Source organism: Epinephelus lanceolatus, chromosome 11 (assembly GCF_041903045.1).
Source record: "Epinephelus lanceolatus isolate andai-2023 chromosome 11, ASM4190304v1, whole genome shotgun sequence".
In the NCBI taxonomy this organism is placed as follows: domain Eukaryota; kingdom Metazoa; phylum Chordata; class Actinopteri; order Perciformes; family Serranidae; genus Epinephelus; species Epinephelus lanceolatus.
In genome coordinates this window covers 20,697,328-20,716,683 of record NC_135744.1, presented here as the reverse complement: position 1 = coordinate 20,716,683, position 19,356 = coordinate 20,697,328, and the positions used below count along the sequence as shown (strand labels likewise).

Genomic DNA, 19,356 nt, shown 5'->3' with positions numbered 1-19,356 from the left:
AGTACCTGTTCTTAGGAAGGTTTGCTATATCAGTTTAATGCCAACGGAGATTCTTTAATTTGATCCACAGGGCGAGAGAGAGTATTCCTTTCACACTTTCAACATGACAAAAATTGAGAAAATGCTCCGAAATGGTTAATTATTGATATTTTCTTTGGCAGTTTGTTCACTTTGTTCAGTCCTGGGCTGGAAACAGAAATAGTGAGAGGTCCTTTTAAATGTGTATTCCCCTGATGTACAGTCTTAGTGCACTTCAGCTTTGTAGCTGTGGCAGGCCAACAGCCCTTGATTCATTATAGAAACTCATAAATTAGACAGAGCCGAGTCACTTAAACATGTTTATTAAAGACAGACACAGCTTCTCTCATTAATATTAGATGCACATGCCATTTTACATTACTTCATGTGACAGTATGCGCTTACAATATTCCTGTGAGGTTTAATCACAGAGTGTTTTATGTGACATAATGTATGCATGTATGTATGCATTTATGTATTTGCTCTGACTGTTAAAATACGTTGTGGGAGATTTACAGAGCAACAGATATTTGGCAGTGAAATGACATCTATTCAGGGAAGCGATTAATAATTCAAGCGCTCACTTCATGTCACTCATTTTCCATATGTAAATGAATTCATGAGCGCAGGCATTACAACAGGGTCATTTCGTCTCAGTGTATTCTAAATAAGATTTGTGACAAATTTAAAATCTAAGAACCACGTTACTCAATCAGTCAGTCGATCACCATGAGACATGGTCTCCAAACACTCGCAGGATAAAACATACGGCAGACAAATGGAAAAATATAAATTAAAATAAGACAACCATATTAAAAACATCAATAGGTGTGTTTCTATCCGCAGCAAAACCCGGGGGGGGGGGGTTTGAAAAGTTGGTGTAACGATAAATGCGACTAAGTGCAATGGAAACAGATTAAGTGAATAAATGAAGACTCACAGTCACGATGTACCATCATTGCATAGGCCAGTTTGTCATCTCTGGAAGCTTTTAACGTGCTTATGTATGCACATGGGACCAGAGGCATAAGGTAGTTACGATATGATGGGTCCTAGTGCGCCCTAGCTACTAGTTATAAAGTCACACACACACAGTTTTAGCCATATATATTTTACCAACAGTGCGTCTTAGTGTCGCCTTGATGTTATATCTGCTTGCAGATGTGCCCAGCCTGCCGGTTTTGTGAGATTTTGCTTCTACCCTAAATCATATTGTCTCTTTACAGGATTAAACAGAAACTTGATATTGGACAACATCAAAATTACCCAGCAATCATCATTACATGTACATATCTGTATATGACAACTACGAAAGAAAATAGGAATTCATTGGTATAAGTAAATAGTTTTTAAAGTTAAATTATAGTTTTTTTAATATTTTATGTAGAATAAACACATAATTTGTTCAAAATTGATACTATTTTACAAAAACAGAAAACCATGATGAATATAGGTTTCCCTTTTTTGAGGGCATGTATAGAAAAACACACCATCTCTGATTTAACGTGAGTTCTTCTTTGAATACGGGTATATTTCCAGGTGGCATTTGGGCCCTTCCAACCCACAAGCCCCAGCGCAATCGCACTGCCTGCACTGTCTATATTTACACCCCTGCACGGGACGGTTACCAGAACTTCTCCAAGAGCACAGAGCCGTAATAGTTGTTGCTGAAAACTCTCTATTTCCATTGTCGTGCTCTCCATCTGACATCATTCATTGTGCTCTTGTAATTACTTTATCTCATTTAGCACTCTTCTTCCAATGGCAACCAAGCATTAACGCCACCTACTGCTTATCGCAATGAATAAAATGCACAATATTGGCATAACAGCAGTGACTATAAAAGCCCATACAGTCGCATTTTCTTTTGCCCGTTTTCCCCCAAAATTTGGTTAAAATTTGTGTTACGTCTGGATGGAAACCCAACAAATGTCAAGGGGAATGAATACAATTAATAAAAGGATTAAAATTAAACAGCCATATTAAAAACATCAGTGTCAAAAGGGTATTATAAATGATACAAATTCAAATAAGACAACCTCATTAAAACCTCCACGTTTGAAAAGGTGATGGACCTGGCCATGGGCAGATTATGAGACAAAGGGCCTCTGGGTACAGATATGCAAAATACCCCGCTACCTCTACACAGGAGCAGGACACAGATCGATTGCGGTGGTTTGCCTTGCCTTGTCATCTCTTTGTAGTCATTTTGCATCTTTTTGTGGCTTTGTGGTAATTGTGTGTGGTCATTTGTGTGTCTTTGAGGCTGTTTTATGTCTCTTTGTAGTCATTTTGGGTTATTTTACTTGTTTTGCATCTATTTGTGGACGTTTTTGTGTATCTTTGTTGTCTTTTGTGTTCGATTTGTGTTCATTTGGGTGACATTTTGCAAGTGAACACCAGGGTGCACTGACACTTAAGGCCCCTGGGCCTGAAACCGGTAGGCCTGTTCAGTAATCCATCCATGAACCTGACTAAACTCTAAATTCTAGAGTAAGCTGTAATGAAGTGTATCAAGGTTGGTTTTCAGTCTTGATTTAAAGATTTCAACAAAGGCTGTTCCAGAGATAAGGGGCGCGGTAGGCATCCATTTTTCTAAATTGGAGGAATGATGAGGAGACGAGCACCGAGACAGCAAAGAGAGCACGCCAGTGTGTATGGTGTAATTAGCTCAGATAAGGAAGGTTCATATAAGGCCGTATATGAAAACTTTGCAAATCAGCTCTAGCTTGCACTGTTTTTTTTTTTAGTTTTTACCAAGATCCTGGCTGCAGCATCCTGTTATAACAAATAATGCAACTTCCCAGAACAAGAGGTTCTTCTCTTATCAAGTCTACGACTGGCTCAGTGTCAGTATGTTGTCCTGCATCCTGCCAAACCCAGCAGCAATTCTGCTGCTTGATAGAAAGCCCATCCGCCTTTCGGCGACCTGTTCAGCAGAAGCCTGTCTACTCTTTGATGAATGGTAAATTATTAATAATACTGAGAAGATAAAAATAAGTTACTTTATTTGATTGTTCAGAAAGTTCAACAGATTTTAGTCCATTTTCTGTTATGTATCTTATTATATTATGTTTGAGGAGACGGCTGAAAAGGCACGAGGAGGCAGCATTATTTCAGATCCACTTTTTGAGAGTGACTCACATCAGCAAACTTTAAAGCACTGGGTTGAGTCTTATCCTGTAAACCAACCGCATTCTCAATAATGTGCAGAATAAAGCAGGTAGAGTGACAGGGTGGAGGCTTAGACACGTAGGGGAGTGGAGGATATATTACAAAGCAAGTATGTATATATGACAGCTTACTCTGACTTTAAAGCTGAATCCAAATAAGCGGAAGAAGAAAAGTGAATACATCAATTTTCCTTTTCAGGCTATTTAATTTTTCATCACTGATCTTTGAAATATTTTTTTAAATCTCAGGTTTTGCCTTGCAAGCTGTTCTCATTTTTCTGATAACATATTTTATTTGTTTTCCTACAATATCTGATTGTATAGCAACTAAAGCATGAATAACATGTAATTAACACAGTTCTGTTGAGGCAGTCACAGAACTTGAGCTGAATAATGAGTGACAGACAGGACTTGTTTCATTTAGGGATGCGCCACTGATATGGATTTCTTCAACCAATACTGATAACCAATATGATAAGTGATAAGAAGAGATATATAACCTGTAGTTTATGTACACCTGAGGGTAAGAAAGGCTAAGATATATTAATACAGTGCTTCAAATGACTTTGTGCAATCTACTTGTCTCCGCTGCCATGTGTACTCACTGGGAGTCCCTGAGGTGTCCTTTCAAGGGAGACCAAGTGGTAGACTAGAGAAGGGTATGATTTGTACTTCCATCCAAAATTCAGACACTTATTTTTATACGTCATGTGTACAGTAAGCTAAAGGTAATGCAAGCATTTGGTTGGTAGAGTGAATGTGGATTGGGCTCCCTGCATAGTGGTGCTGTGGCCTCACAACAAGAGGGTTCCTTGTTCGTTCCTTGTGGGGGAGCTCTTCTGTGCAGAGTTGGGGTTGCTCAGGGTACTCCAGCTTCCTCCCACAGTCCAAAGACATGCAGGTTAATTAGTGACTCTAAATTGTCTGTAGGTGTGAATGTGAGTGTGAATGGTTGTCTGTCTCTATGTGTCAGCCCTGTGATAGTCTGGCGACCTGTCCAGGGTGTACCCTGCCTCTCACCCAGTGTCAGCTGGGATAGGCAGGATAACCACTTACGGAAAATGAATGGCAATGAATGTACTGTGGGAGGAGGAATTAGACAAATAAAATGTATGAGGCTACTTGTTTACAGCAGTCTGCAATAATATAATTAAAATCCAATCTCACTGTTTTCGACTTGGATTTTTTACGTACAGACCAACGCCCGGCCGCCCCCACCCCCCCCCCCCCCCCACCCCGACAACACAACACTGTTATTTCCACCACTAACCTGTCTGTTTGCCATTCTGTTCACACACTTCAGAAGCCCAAGTCAAATGGAAATAAATGTGTCAGGAAACAACATATTGAGTTCGTAACCTCTTTCACTTTAGAGGAGTAGGCCTATCTGTGCTGAGTATCACCACACCGACACTGGACTGAGAGACCAACCAAACTTTAGGCGCTTACAATATTTTCATATCATTGCTCTCGAGTAGGAAAATGTCCCGCTGACTGCAGAGAGTGGTGGGTAAAAGATATACAGCACATATTCATCTGCCTCCGAAAGAGCCTTTTAGCTGTTGAATGTCACATTAATGACAATTAATGTGATCCTTACATCTTCTTGAATGCTAACCCTGTTTTAGACTGGATTTATTTTTTTAGAGACAGCCGAATAGAAGTCTGGGGTGTTTTTTATTGCCCTCCTTTGTGGAATTGGATAATGTGAAATGATTGTCAGTGGAGACTAACAGCCACATTTACGGGACAGTTATAACCCTAAGTTGAGTCAAAACGATGCTTGCTGTGAAAAGCTATTTTCCATAGTATAAACACTTTAAAAGTTCTTGAAAAAGACACTTGGAAACAGTCCATGGGTCTATTTGTGGCACCAGTTTACTAATTTCATTTGAACATGAAATTGTTGACCAGTCAGTTCTGTGTTGTGTTAAATTGTTTAAACACATAACAGCCTATGGCTTTGTGTGGTTTGTGCTTCAGCTTGTGACAGCCTTTTACCACTGCCCGCCTTTGAAGTGGCTTTAATGGCTAAAGGGAGTCTCCACTTTGTATATTTGTGAATATTATATGGTCGGCCTGCTCAGCGGCCTTGAGAGGGATCAGTAAAGTGCAGGATTAAGCGAAAGTGAATGAGAACCTGGAAGTGAAATAAACACGCGCATTCATATTGCTTATTGGCCAAACACCTGGGCAGCTCTCAGGTATCAGTGTGTGGTCACATTTGCAAACGACTCAGGTTTCTCCGCAGAATGAATAATTTATCCAGCTATTTAAAATATGCCCCAAACATCCACTCTGAAAATCGGTTCCTCAGAAAAATAACTATTCAATGAGGGACACACAATTTCACTGCTCCCTAAAAAACATAAATGAAGTAAAATGATGATTCCGTGAACTCAAGGTCAAACAGACCATTACTAAGATTCTGTGTGTTTATTTTCCTGTTGATGAAATGATGGATAATACATTAATATGACTTTTCTCTCTCCTTTGTCCTTGATTCCTCAGACCTTGTTGCGGGATGGCAAGAGGGAGAGCACAGTCAGCACGCTCTATCTGTCTCCCTCCAACATCGAGTCGGGTCAGCAGATCACCTGCCGAGCTTCGAACAAAGCAGCCCCGAATGGCAAAGATGCTACCGTCACAATCGACATTCAGCGTAAGTAAAATCAGTTAAACGTCAACTTTGCAAAAGATGAAATACGCTCCTCTCACTCAGTTTCTTCCTGCTTCATCGGATGGGATGTAAAACCATCTGCAGGCTAATAATTTATACTGTGTCTTACACCTTTTAATGGCGAGAGCATAATGTGACTAGTCTCTTTAATGGTGTTTTAATACAGCCACAAAACACTGTAGGAAACTCAGTCTGCAGTTAAATCTGCAGCAAAGTGGGGAAAAGCTTGGGAACACAATGGCAAAGATAATTAGATGATTACAGATGGTACAGTATGTTCTCAGCCAATGACAGTGTGTATCATTTATATAAAAAAAGTGTGCTTTGTTCCTGCCTTTTTTTTTCTATTTCACTCTCTGCCTCTTCACAGTGTCATCCAAACACAGAAAATGAGGCGCCGCTATGAATAATTAAATTTTCAGATGATATTATTTGATGACAAAATCTGTTTTCCGCAAGTTATGGATTTTCTTAACATTTCTCACAGCTTCTTCAAAGCTATTAAGTATGACTAATAAAGCAGAAAATGCTATTCAGAGATGCATTTCTTTGGACGGATCTATTCTTCCTCCTCATGCATTCTTTTTTCCGCTTCAGTTTAGCCATCCAGAAGGAATGGGAGCTGGTAGGGTACAGCTTGGACAGACTGAGACGCATAAGCTAATTGATTATAGTAAGAATGGCCCTTAATCCTTCTGTCGTACCAAAACAATGGCAGCACCATTTTCCATGGAAAGTCAAGAGTTGGAAAAACAAATGTTTGATACAACAGTACCCCTCCGCTTGTGTGTTTGGGCGGCCTTGAACTATAGCGGCAGTTCTGGTAATAGAGCTCCCTGGCTTCCACTGACAGCGCTCCAAACACCCCCAAAGTCACTGAAATGTGCAATCTTCAGGAAACAGCCAATCCAGGCTGCCTCCACAGCAAAGTAAGGGCTGTTTGGAGTAACGGCAGTGCCGTTAGTGTTTCACACAAAGCTAAATCATTCCCTATGCAGTGTTTGAGCCAAGCGCTTAAACATGCACTCTTTGTTCCATTTAAAATGCACATACTGTATAGCTGTGAGGTGAGGGTGTTCACTGGGTGAGGTGGGTTTGGAGAGGGACTGTTAAAACACAAAGAAGCAATTCAGCAAGTTTGGAAAGGCAGCCATGAGCTCATGAGCTCCGCTGTTTGACGGTCGGGGGTAGGAGAAGGGGGTGACAGGTGTTGGATGAATAAGTGATGATGGCGCTGTCAAGGTGGAGAGGCTGTACAGACTCCTGGGGGTCTTAGAAAGCACAGCACCTCACCACTGGGGGCAGCCAATGTTAACCACTGGCTGTTAATATTGATGGGAGGCAGCTGCTGCTGTCTCACAGAACCACTCTGCAGCCAACACTCTGTACTGCACTGGCAGGATGCCTTCAGTGCAGGCAGAGGACAGGCAAACACACAGGGTTAGTCTGGGGCTCTGGCTCCCACACAGGATGGCCACTGGTCACCTGGGCTGTAACTGGGCATACTGGGCACTCAGCATATTCATCATTACAGCTCCAGACAGCTTCTAATTTCCACATTGATATTTCTGCTTCAGTCCAGACATGCTGGGCAAACACAATAAAGCAGCTCCTGCATTGTTTCTCTGCTACTGACACAAACACAAGATGTGAATAAACACTGCTGATGTTTTTCATCTTAACTATAAATTGAATATGAAAATGTGACAGTGTATTTTTCGCTTAAATATAAAACTTTCCACCTTGTTGGATCAGCACTTCACTGCTTAAATAATTTGCCTTTCAAACGTCACGGACTGAAGAATGACATATTTCTCAAATAAAATCAACACCTGACTCAACACTGCTTAAACATCAGTGCTGCTTAAAGGAATTTTGGAAAGTACACTTTCTTATATGACGCTATGAGAGAAGACTGGCATATAACCTTTATATAATCATGTAATCTCAATGAGATCGAGAGAGAGAGAGAGAGATTTGGGTACGGCAGAGAAAAAGAAAAAACGGTCTGAAATCATAAAATCCTCTGTAATTCATTCCTTTTATGAGGTACAGTAGTGGAAGGCATTCTTGCCAAGCTCAGCTTTTACCTTGAGGGGTAACCTGAGTTTCATCTTTGTATGTTTAGTGCAAAGATAAGGCCAACCCTGTCTAAAATTATCTTTACTTAGTACTAAATATTATCCCACTTACACTGAAGTGGCAGACATAACTGCTGGCTGGATTATGCTCAGAGAGGCAATGATTTTTCTTTTTTTCTTTTGACTGAATGAATTTAAAAAAAAGTTAAATAATGCTGTAGTCAATACAGGCGTATGACATATTGCAATATTTGATATATTGTAAATGTGTTTTATTGTATTCAATGTCTTTATCCACAAAAAATAAATACAGAACATGTATATGTGACTTCAATTCAACCGTTCCTCTTCTTAGTCTTCTGATTCCATCCTTACCACCGTGCCTACCCATCCATAGGATTTAAAGGGTTACAAGATACATTCAGATAAAGGAGGGAAGCTAGCAAAACTTCACCGAAGAAATGTATTAATTACTCAAACACGTACAGAAAGAAAGAAAAGAGTAAACAAAAACAAACACATGGGTGTTGGGTGCCTCTCTGCTGTCATGCAACATTTATAGGTACCATCTTATTCTTTATGGAGGGGTTCCTGTAACAAATTTGGTGGAAAACCAAATGACTGGTCAGTGAACGTTTTAAGTCATATGGTCAGCATCAACATTTATAGATATACTATGCAGTAGGGGTGTGCCATATCATCTCAATCATGATAATACCGGTATAATTTTAAATATCATTTAAAAAAGTCATATCGTGATGCTTCAGCTTGTTGGCAGAGATGTCATACTGTTACCCATGGCAACAACAAACATGGCTGAAAGCGAAATTATTACCAGCTCTGCAGTGGAAAACTGTGGCAGCGTTCGGCCTGGGCATCCTAAATATTTTGTAAACAGTCCCGGACTTCTCTGACTCTTTTAGCGAGTTACAGCGAGTTACCGCCCCTGCAGAGTGAACTCATTCAGCAGCTCCCCTGGCAGCAGCACAACGTCTCTCCATCTCCTCTCTTGCTGTGCGCACACAGGGGTCCAGGTCGTCGAGTAAACTTGTCATAAACCTTTGGTAATGTAAACCTACGTGACGCTCGTGGCTCGACAAAAAACTCCATATATGTGAATGTGCGATAGTAATTGTAGCATAACAGTCTGTCACAGGTTACAGCGTGATGATTATAGGAGAAATGGCAAAGCATAAAGGTCCAGGTGGAAAAAAAAACCAACTCAATCATTTCAACATCAGTCATTTAGGATTTTGTTTGTTTTGTTGTTATTCGTTACAGGTGGGTACCCCCACAGCACAGTGAGGTTGAAGCTTTATAAAAAAGTAGGGACCAGCTGCCAGACGCTAGCAGGCATTCAAGAAACACAGGAAAACTCTGTCTGTGTGTGTGTCTGTTCCACGTTTTTCTCCTCACTGACTTGGTCAATCCATGTGAAATTTGGCACAGTGGTAGAGGGTCATGGCAGGATGCAAATGAAGCAATATCACATCAATTGGCCAAAGGGGGGCGCTATAGCAACCGATTGAAATTCCTAACTTTGAATGGGCATATCTCATGCCCCGTATGTCGTAGAGACATGAAACTTTGCACAGAGATGCCTCTCGTCATGAGGAACACATTTGCCTCAAGGACCCATAACTTCCGGTTATATAGATTTTCCATCATTTTGAATTCTTTTAAAAACACTTAAAATCGATCTCTTCCTAGGAAGTTTGACCGATCTGCATGAAACTCGATGAACATAATCTAGGGACCAATATCTAAAGTTCCCTCTTGACAAAAGTTGGAAAACTTACTAAAACTGAGCTTCTATAAGGCAATGAATATTGTGGTGGGTGTGGCTCATCACATAAAGGTGTATAACATCTTAAGGGTTTCACCGATCACCACGCAACTTTGTAGGCATACGACCACACATAATCTGAGGGGACCCCTCCATTATTGACCTGATCAAACAAAATGGGGGCGCTAGAGAGCTAATTTCTTATCTAGGCCTAACCGCCATATCGATTTGTACTGAACTTGGTAGATATGTAGAACAGGACGCCTCAAGGTGACTGGAGAAATTTAACTGTAATTGGCAACTGGGTGACGCTATACCAACAGAAAAATGCTTAATAATGGCTAAAATGCGACCGATCGCTGTGGCTCCCCCTGTGGACCAATGTTTGGGTTTTTTTTCTCATTTTTGGTATGACGAAGTCATGGTATGGTACATTAAGTAACAACATAAAGTCAAATGTCTGTTTTAATTAGTGTTACAGTAACATTAGGCACATGTCGCTGTGTCGATTCAATTAAATTTAATGTTACAATTGTAGTATGGGTTAATATTCGGGGCTTGAGTTATTAGCGGCTCGGTCCCAGCAATGGGTCAGGCGTTACGGTTGTGTTAGGTGAGTAGCCCGGCAGCCCAGCTAACATTTGCACTTAGCATTGTAAAATGTAGCCAGGCTAAAACATCGCTCTCACTCACAGAGAAGAGGTGGAACGTTAGCATTAGCTCCCGGTTTTAGCACTAGCCGGGATCCAGCAATGGCTCTAACCGAGTCGGCTGCCACCAGCTACTGGAGTAACTTACAGCTATGGAGCGCTTCTACCAGCTCTTCTGGTCACTGAGCCTCGTCTCCATCTCAGCAAATATATTACATTTATTACAGGTGACATCATCATTAAAGTAGGCAGGGGAATAGCTAAACACAGCAGAGACCGAAAGTGAGTGAAAGACATTGCTAACTGCTAAACTAAGTTTAGACAAGGCGAGTGGGGGGTGGCGGGGTGGGGGTTGAGAGCAGAGGTAGAGGGAGGTGTGGCTCATGACACACTCTGTTTTGGTCTACAGGCAGTGCACAACAGCAAACCTAGCGGTGAAACGATTTCGCTTTTTGCCCCTTTAAAATCGATCTCTTCCTATGAAGTTTGACCAATCTGCATGAAACTCAGTGAACATAATCTAGGGACCAATATCTAAAGTTCCCTCTTGGCAAAAGTTGGAAAACTTATTAAAACTGAGCTTCTATAAGGCAGTGAATATTGTGGTGGGCGTGGCTCATCACCAATCACCACGCAACCTTGTAGGCATACAACCACACATAATCTGAGGGGACCCCTCCATTATTGACCTGATCAAACAAAATGGGGGAGCAAGAGAGCTAATTTCTTATCTAGGCCTAACCGCCATATTGATTTTTACTAAACTTGGTAGATATGTAGAACAGGACGCCTCAAGGTGACTGGAGAAATTTAACTCTAATTGGCAACTGGGTGACGCTTTAACAACAGAAAAATGCTTAAAAATGGCTAAAATGCGACCGATCGCTGTGGCTCCCCCTGTGGCCCAATGTTGTCGTTTTTCCTAATTTTTGATATGACTAAGTCATGGTATGGTATGCTGTACATAATCACGGAAACTGTCAGTGTGTCATTCTGTCAGTCAGTCATTCTGTCTGTCCCACATTTTTCTACTCACTGACGTGGTCAATCTATGTGAAACTGCACATAGGCATTGAGGATTGGCATAGATAGAAGGTGACAAAGCTACCAATGGGTATGGACTAGTAGCCTATATATAATTGTCTTTCTTTTATCAAGTGAACATGGTTGTGAATATAATATGTTACATATTTGGTGTGTTACATAAATACTTGTCATCACATGATATGTTGCATCCCCACCCTCACAAGCTTATACATAAACATGTTTATTGTATACATGCTGACAGACATAGACACACACATACATGCACACATCACACGATAAACAAGACAGGATAAACATGCTACACAGGGCTCCTGAGGGATCATGGATGCTGTGTGACTTTGCAGCTCCACTTATTCAACAGAACTTCATAGATTGGGCTCTGTGTCTTGTCAACTTATTTCTTCGGACATTGTCCTTTTAATACACAGATAATATTTCATTACAGTTTACCATTCCTGAAGTATACATGCTAAACTAAGGACAAGTAAAAAAAAAAAAAAAAGTCATACCGTTGGATATCTTATTTTCCCAACATTTTGAAAGACACAAATTGTTAGTGAGAAAACTACTACACAATCACAAGTTCTTGAAATCCACCTTTCAATATTCTCCCAAGTCTTTCTAATTTTCTCACACCACCAAGACATGTTACTAGTCGAGTATCACATTTCAAACATTTATCTAAGGTGCTAGTGTCAAATTACTTTTCTCATCTGCGGTGCCTTACAACAACTCCAAACATGTGTTAGTGAGGTATTGTGTGTTGATGGAAAAGGAGCTGTTGCTGTGCGAGCAGATGACTCCAGCGAACTGGAGCTAATTACTGAGGAACAACTGCTGCTGGGCACAGTAACACCTCAGAAGTCCTCAAGGTGCCAGTTTTGTGGTGATGTGGTAACTCTGGACAAAACCTTAATAACCAAAATGTAAATAAGACAAGTTGGAGCTGTTGGGAAAAGCATATTTTCTCTTTTAGTAAAGGTTAGCAGATTCCCCTTCGACCAGTCTTTTTGTTACGTTAGGCTAAAACTGTTAAACATGCAGGTATGAAAATGATATCAGTCGTCTAATCTATGTCCTGGGTAAGGCGTCAAATTGTTAATGTTCCTTTCATTTACACACAGTAAACATAGCACAGATCTATGCAGTTATATCTACAGTACAGTAATCAGCTAGTGAGTACCACACCTAATACATATGTATGGAAGATCTGTGTTATGTAAATTGAATCTGAACTGCATCACAATTAATTCTGAACCCGGAGTAACATGGTGAGAATCAGGTCTAGCAATTAAAAAAGTTTGTTATTTTGCAGAGGGCCTTTAATTTCCTGTGGTTCCTCTGCCTACAATGAGCTGTAGGAGTTAGGGCACAGAGGAGCCAAGAGGCGGACTCTGTCCCTGGGTAATTGTAAGAAAGGGAGACGCTTGGAAGGTAATTGCACAAAGAGGAGGAGCGTGGGCTAGATAATGCATTTTTCTTTGATAATTAATAGCCAAATGCAGAAGTGGTGTGTCCACAAAGGTCCCCGTGGGCACCAAAAAGACACACATACTAAAAATGCTAATGTAACATAGCCAAAGTAGAGCCACACTCAAGTAGAACAGAGTGTGGTTTATCACACGGTTCTCCCAGGAGTCTGATTTCAGTGACAGAGTCTCACTTTTTACATTCTTTGTTCTGGGTGGACTTCTATTAGAGTCTGCTCAAGCTCCAAAGTGTGTGCTGATGAAAGCCACAGACAAAAGTTAATTACACACTGTGCTAGGAGAGGATCTCTAAACAAACCACAGTTGTGTCTGGAGTCTAAGAGAAGTGGATCACTGAAGATATTATTAAGTACAGATTTATTGTCTTTTATTGTTAGAAACATTGCTCTAATAGTAGTCTTAATAACATCTGAAAGGACACTAGATGAAAATCATTCTTGATATTATATTTCCATTTCGTTTCGAATAAAGACAGGAAGATTGATTACCATTATTTTAGAGGGTATGTCTCCAGGCTTACAAGTCAGCGTCACAGCATCGGACTCAGACCTTAACCCTAACTGGGGCTGATGTGCTGTGTGCATCTGTACATGCATCAAACTGACAGAGCCGTGAGAGTGGCGGCTACAAACCTGCAGCCATATCGAGGACTTTTCACTCAAATCTCAGCCCTGGGCTAATACCCCCATTAGCCCAAGGCTAACAAGTCTGTTAGCCCTGGGCTTACAGTCACTTCATATAAATTCACATATGGTATATACCTACTGAGATCCAAGTATTCAGTGAGTCCCACTCTGCAGTCGGTTTATCTTTAAGTAGGGGTAATGGTACCAAAAAGATTTTGTTTAAACCCCAGTTTAGGAGTCGGGATTTAGTGCAGTTTAGTAAAGCATAAAAAAACCCAAAGCTTAAGGATACATTTCTTTTCATTTATCATGAACAGACAGCAGTGCACATCAAAAACACACACAGTCCTGCTGGAGGCTGACGTAGCATTTGGCCACTGATTAACTATTTTTATCATTAATATAAGGATTATTTCAAACATTTCTGTATTCTACTATAAAAAGACTAGACAGACACTTTCCTAAAAGGCACCAGGTCACAATAGGCTATAAAACTGAAAGGTATCTCTTATGCTACAAAATTGAAGATACAGTACTAAATAATAAACCTTGTGCATCAGGGGAAATGTTACACTTATACCCTTTTTCCACCAAAATTAGGATGTATGTGTTTTTTTTTTTGTTGTTTTTTTTAAATGCAGGAAAACCCTTTAAAAATCATGATAGACCAGTGGTTCCCAACTGGTACAGCCACGTGGTCCAGATTTCTCCTTAGTCGTTAGTTCGAGGTCCACACAGTTGAACACATTCAGTGTCATATTTGCTTTTGGACATGTCATCAAGCTAGTTTGCTGTCTATATCAAGTAGCTGCCAATTAGCCACTCGCTCTACAGCAGGGGACAGCTCTTCAGAATGAAAGCTCCATGCCAGAAAGTTACTGTACTTGGGAAATAAAACGTTCTCAAGTCACTTGTGGTCCATTCAGAATGGGCCTGTGACCCACTTTTGGACCATGACCCACTAGTTGGGTACCACTGTGATAGGCAGTGTTCCTATTGCCAATAGACCAGAGCTGTGTACATGGCTCTGCGAACAGTACATGAGTACGCCTTTCTGCTTTTTTTTTTTCCTGGTATGTCATGTTCACTGTCACGATGGGACAGAAAACAGGTTAGTAAACAGTAAAGCAGCATTAAATTCAGTTAAAATGTCATAGCGGCTACTTCTTTTCTCTCTCAAACTCACTGCAGACTAAATTTTGATCAATGTTCGACCGCTGCTCAGGCGGAGACGGACGGTATTTTGTAGTGTCATGTCTTAACATCGCTCCTGCAAAGGGGCTAAAATTAGCGCATCCGCCAGGGTATCGTATTTCCATCAATGCCAACCAGAGCGATTTAGAACTTAAGTTGATGAATCAACACATTCTCACTCTGACCTTGTCACTTATCGACATTTGGTCATGGACTTTCCATGTCTAGCCTGGGTGTATTGTTTGTTGACGTTCTAGGATGCCGTGTCAAGTTCTGCCTGTTACATGCATTGTCTTCTTTCAAAATACACTTCTGTTTTCATAGGAAGTTTATCGTTTAGGTGCAGGTGGTTGGGTTTAGGAAAAAACAAAACAGGGTTTGGCTTTATAATCTTACGGGATGCAAACACCACTGTCCCGTGTGCATATCGGCGTTCTTGGATCCATCCACCAACCCTCCTGCCCATTCAGTTTATTTTGCAAACACCATGCAGCTGAAAGTTTTGGGGCATAACTCACACTTGTGAACCTTGGTCCCACATTATGTGCGTCAATTCGGTTCAGCATGAATAAACAATCCATTACAGCCCTATTCCTGAGGACTTTTAGGGTTCTCTCCAAAAGTACAATTAACACCACCAATGTGGATGAAGGTCAGACACAAGCAATGAAATGTTTATTGTCCAATCAAGTCATAGCAACTTTGTTGCAAAGTAATTAAATTGAAATTTGTGAGCACTCAGTTGTAAACACTTTTAACCTGTTGCTTTAGTTTTGAAGCATGCATCCTTAAAGATATACTATGCAGGATCGTCCTGTCCATGTAGACTTATACAGAAGTAATCTCTCTCAATCATCACTTATGACCCACTAGAAGTGTATGGCAGTGTATTTATCTGCAGAGACTCTGCCCTCTGTCTGTATTTTCCTATTTTGTTGAAAATACTTACTTCCATCTACGCAATATTAACCGCCTTCACCCATACCCTCACACCGCACAGTACTGCCATTCTTGTTCACACCCTGGTTGGATCCCATATTGATTTCTGTAAGTGGCTCCTTTTTAGTCTCCCTCTCAAGTCCATCTACAAACTTCAGCTGGTCCAGAACTCTGCTGCTCACATCATCACCAGAAGCCCCTCCATTAATCACATCACTCCTGTCCTTCAGCAGCTTCACTGGCTCCCAGTTAAACACAGCACTGACCTTAAGATCTTACTCCTTGCCTTTAAGGCCATCCACAGCCCAGCTCCTCTATACTGCTCCCAACTCTTGCACATCCACATCCCCACCCACACTCTCAGGTCTTCCTCTTCCATCCACCTCTCACCTTGCATTACTTTACGGACATAATAGTAACAGTAATAACAGTAGTAGTATTAGTAGTAATAATAATGATGACAAGAAATGATAAGATGGGTGGGTTGAGGCAGAGAGATAGCGTCCATGGGGTAAAGACCATGGGTGGTCACGGAAGGTCCAATGGAGACCTAGTGTCCTGGCAGATGGAAGCACAGTGTAGAGGCCAATGCAAGGAAGTAGTCCAATGTGGTTAGTCAGCTTGACTCCTCATCCTTTAGATGTGTTCAATAAAATAAAATTTTAGAAAACCTGATGAGGGAGCAAAACAGAGGAAACCGAATTTCGTCAAGATGTAGACAAAAAACTATGTCGTATAGCCATTTTGTAAAGCAAGGAGGGGAGGCAGATTTCCATTCTCGCAAAATCACCCTTTTTACTATGACTATACCAAACAAAAGAGCTTGCTGTAATGCAGGGGGAAGAGTCAAAGAGTAACCAGAACAGCACAATATCACGCCATTTTCTCTGTCTTTGCCTCTAAGGTGACCATGAGTGTTGTGAAAGACACCTGTAAATAAAATACAACATATAATTATTAAATAGTATGATTACATTGTTGGTTTTATAAAATTAAAGTGATGGAAATGATCATTACGCTTAGTTAACATATACACATTCTCAGAACCCATCGGCTGTATTCGGCGTCTGACTTCCGGCAGATGGCGATACAGCCTCTGGGGGCAGACCCCCGATTTTTTGGCATTCCAGTTTGATTTGGGCGGAGGAGGCGAATTTCTGTTTCCGACTTCCGTTTATATATAAGTAAATATGCTGAACCATTGCGATGGATTCAGAGTTTGCAGTGACACCATTTATGTTCCGCCTCGTTAGTTCACCGCATGGACCGTTTAACCTGGCAACAGCTGCAGCCGGCTCAAACGTGATTGGTCAATATCACGCAGACTACAAACAGCCTAAAACTGGAAACCAGGGCTCTTCCGCTCTTCTTCCAGAGGCAAGATCTCCGGGGTTTGCTTACAGACTCTACATTCACTGAATGTAGAGTTTGTATATAGAGACTAGCATGTACATTACATGACAGGCACTTGGAGTTCATCCGTGTTTTTGTATTATGGGACGAGCCTCTGTTTGTGGGAACCGCACCCCTCGCCATTATTTGAGAAAATTCAGTATCCCTGCAGACACAAAGCCATATCTTTGAGTAGATCAAACAATCAACTAAGGGACATTAGAGAGCTACAAGTCTTATGTATGATTTAGACATAACCACCCTCACAATTCTTCATAATTTCAGTTCAGTTTCGTGGGGCAACCCCAAGTACTTGCTAAATGAATCAGTCAATCAAACAAACAAAGCACAACATATATCCCAACGTGTAGTTGCTTGAGAGAACAATGAAAGACTTTAGTAAATCCACTATCATTTAAATTTTGAAATACTGCGTTTGACGCCACATAAATTGAGATTCTTCGTAATCCTCCTGTGGCTCACAAAAGAACTCTCATTTCTTAAATGAAAATTTCTGCCAACAGTGTAAGTCACATTCCTGATAATGAAGTCAACCGCAGACTGCAGGGGAGTTGTACTGGTGGAATCAAAGATCAGGAAGTTTTTCATGTGAGAAACTACACTGAAACTTGGAGAGACACCTCAGTAAGGGCCTTCACTGTACACCTCAAAAGCACTTAAGCACTTTGTGAGCCACTGAGTGGGAGTGTTTGATAATGCCTAGCACTGCACCTTTCATTCTTATGGGTGGCAGCCTTGATTTAGCCGAGTTGATCACAATGAATAATACAGCCTGTTGTGCAAAAGTCCAACCTGTATTTTGTATTTGCACTAAAAGCAAGATGCTTTTTCCCAACCAGCAGGAACTGAGGCTTTCTCCCTTTGAAACTGCTATATTGTACTTAAAAGGGCATTTCACTCACAGTGCAATGGAAGGTTATTTTGTCCCAGACTTTGATTCTCAAAACAAAAAAAAGGTTGTTGGGTTTTTGTTTGTGTGTGGAAATGTGGCTTTTGTTGGTGTTGATGTTTTGTTGTGAGGCTTTGTTTTGTTATGTTAAAGGAATACTTCACCCCCAAATGATCATTTGTATTTCAGTTACTCACACTGTGTTACCTTGAGCTTGTAAAGAAATATAGTTTTTCTTGTGTGCCTCCACGGCCCGTGAAGAATCAACAAACAGGGAAAATTATCGATGACTTGAAGTAAAAGGGGGCCTTGTGCAATATTTTACCTTTTTATGAACCACAGCAACTGATGACTTTAAAAGTATCATCAAGCCCTCATATGCTGCTTTGTCCTTCATTCCTTTTATAATCTCCCCTCCTCTCTCAGACCTGCCGACTGTCAACCTCACCGTGGAGCCGCAGCCTGTTCTGGAGGGAAATCTGGTCAAATTCCACTGTGCTGCCAAAGCCAACCCGCCTGTCATCTACTACAGGTTAGCTTCACCACACACCACACTCCTCACTGACTTGGTCAATCCATGTGAAATTTGGCACAGTGGTAGAGGGTCATGGGAGGATGCGGATGAAGCAATATTACATCAATTGGCCAAAGGGGGGCGCTATGGCAACCGATTGAAATTGCAAACTTTGAATGGGCATATCTCATGTCCTGTATGTCATAGAGACATGAAACTTTGCACAGAGATGCCTCTCCTCATGAGGAACAAATTTGCCTCAAGAACCCAGAACTTCCGGTTATATAGATTTTCTGCCATTTTGAATTTTTTGAAAAACACTTAAAATCGATCTCTTTCTAGGAAGTTTGACCAATCTGCATGACATTCAGTGAACATAATCTAGGGACCAATATCTAAAGTTCCCTCTTGGCAAAAGTTGGAAAACTTACTAAAACTGAGCTTCTATAAGGCAATGAATATTGCGGAGGGCGTGGCTCATCACATAAGGGTGTATAACATCTCAAGGGTTTCACCGATCACCAAGCAACTTTGTAGGCATACAACCACACATAATCTGAGGGGACCCCTCCATTATTGACCCGTTCAAACAAAATGGGGGCTCTAGAGAGCTAATTTCTTATCTAGGCCTAACTGCCATATCGATTTTTACTAAACTTGGTAGATATGTAGAACAGGATGCCTCAAGGTGACTGGAGAAATTTAACTGTAATTGGCAACTGGGTGGTGCTATAACAACAGAAGAATGCTTAAAAATGGCTAAAATTCAACCGATCACTGTGGCTCCCCCTGTGGCCGAATTCTGTCTGTCCCCATGTTTTTCTTCTCACTGACGTGGTCTGTGAAACTGCACATA

At 41.0% G+C, this 19,356-nt stretch overlaps 1 protein-coding gene across 1 annotated transcript in view; it reads left to right on the top strand.

The window, feature by feature from the left end:
• The window catches only part of kirrel3a (kirre like nephrin family adhesion molecule 3a), a 309,684-nt gene that overhangs the window by 222,499 nt on the left and 67,829 nt on the right, over window positions 1–19,356 (top strand). Inside the window, exons 5-6 of the mRNA XM_033645731.2 lie at window positions 5,703–5,853; window positions 18,413–18,518. Coding sequence (XP_033501622.1) covers window positions 5,703–5,853; window positions 18,413–18,518 — 257 coding nt within the window. The remainder of the gene's footprint in view (window positions 1–5,702; window positions 5,854–18,412; window positions 18,519–19,356) is intronic.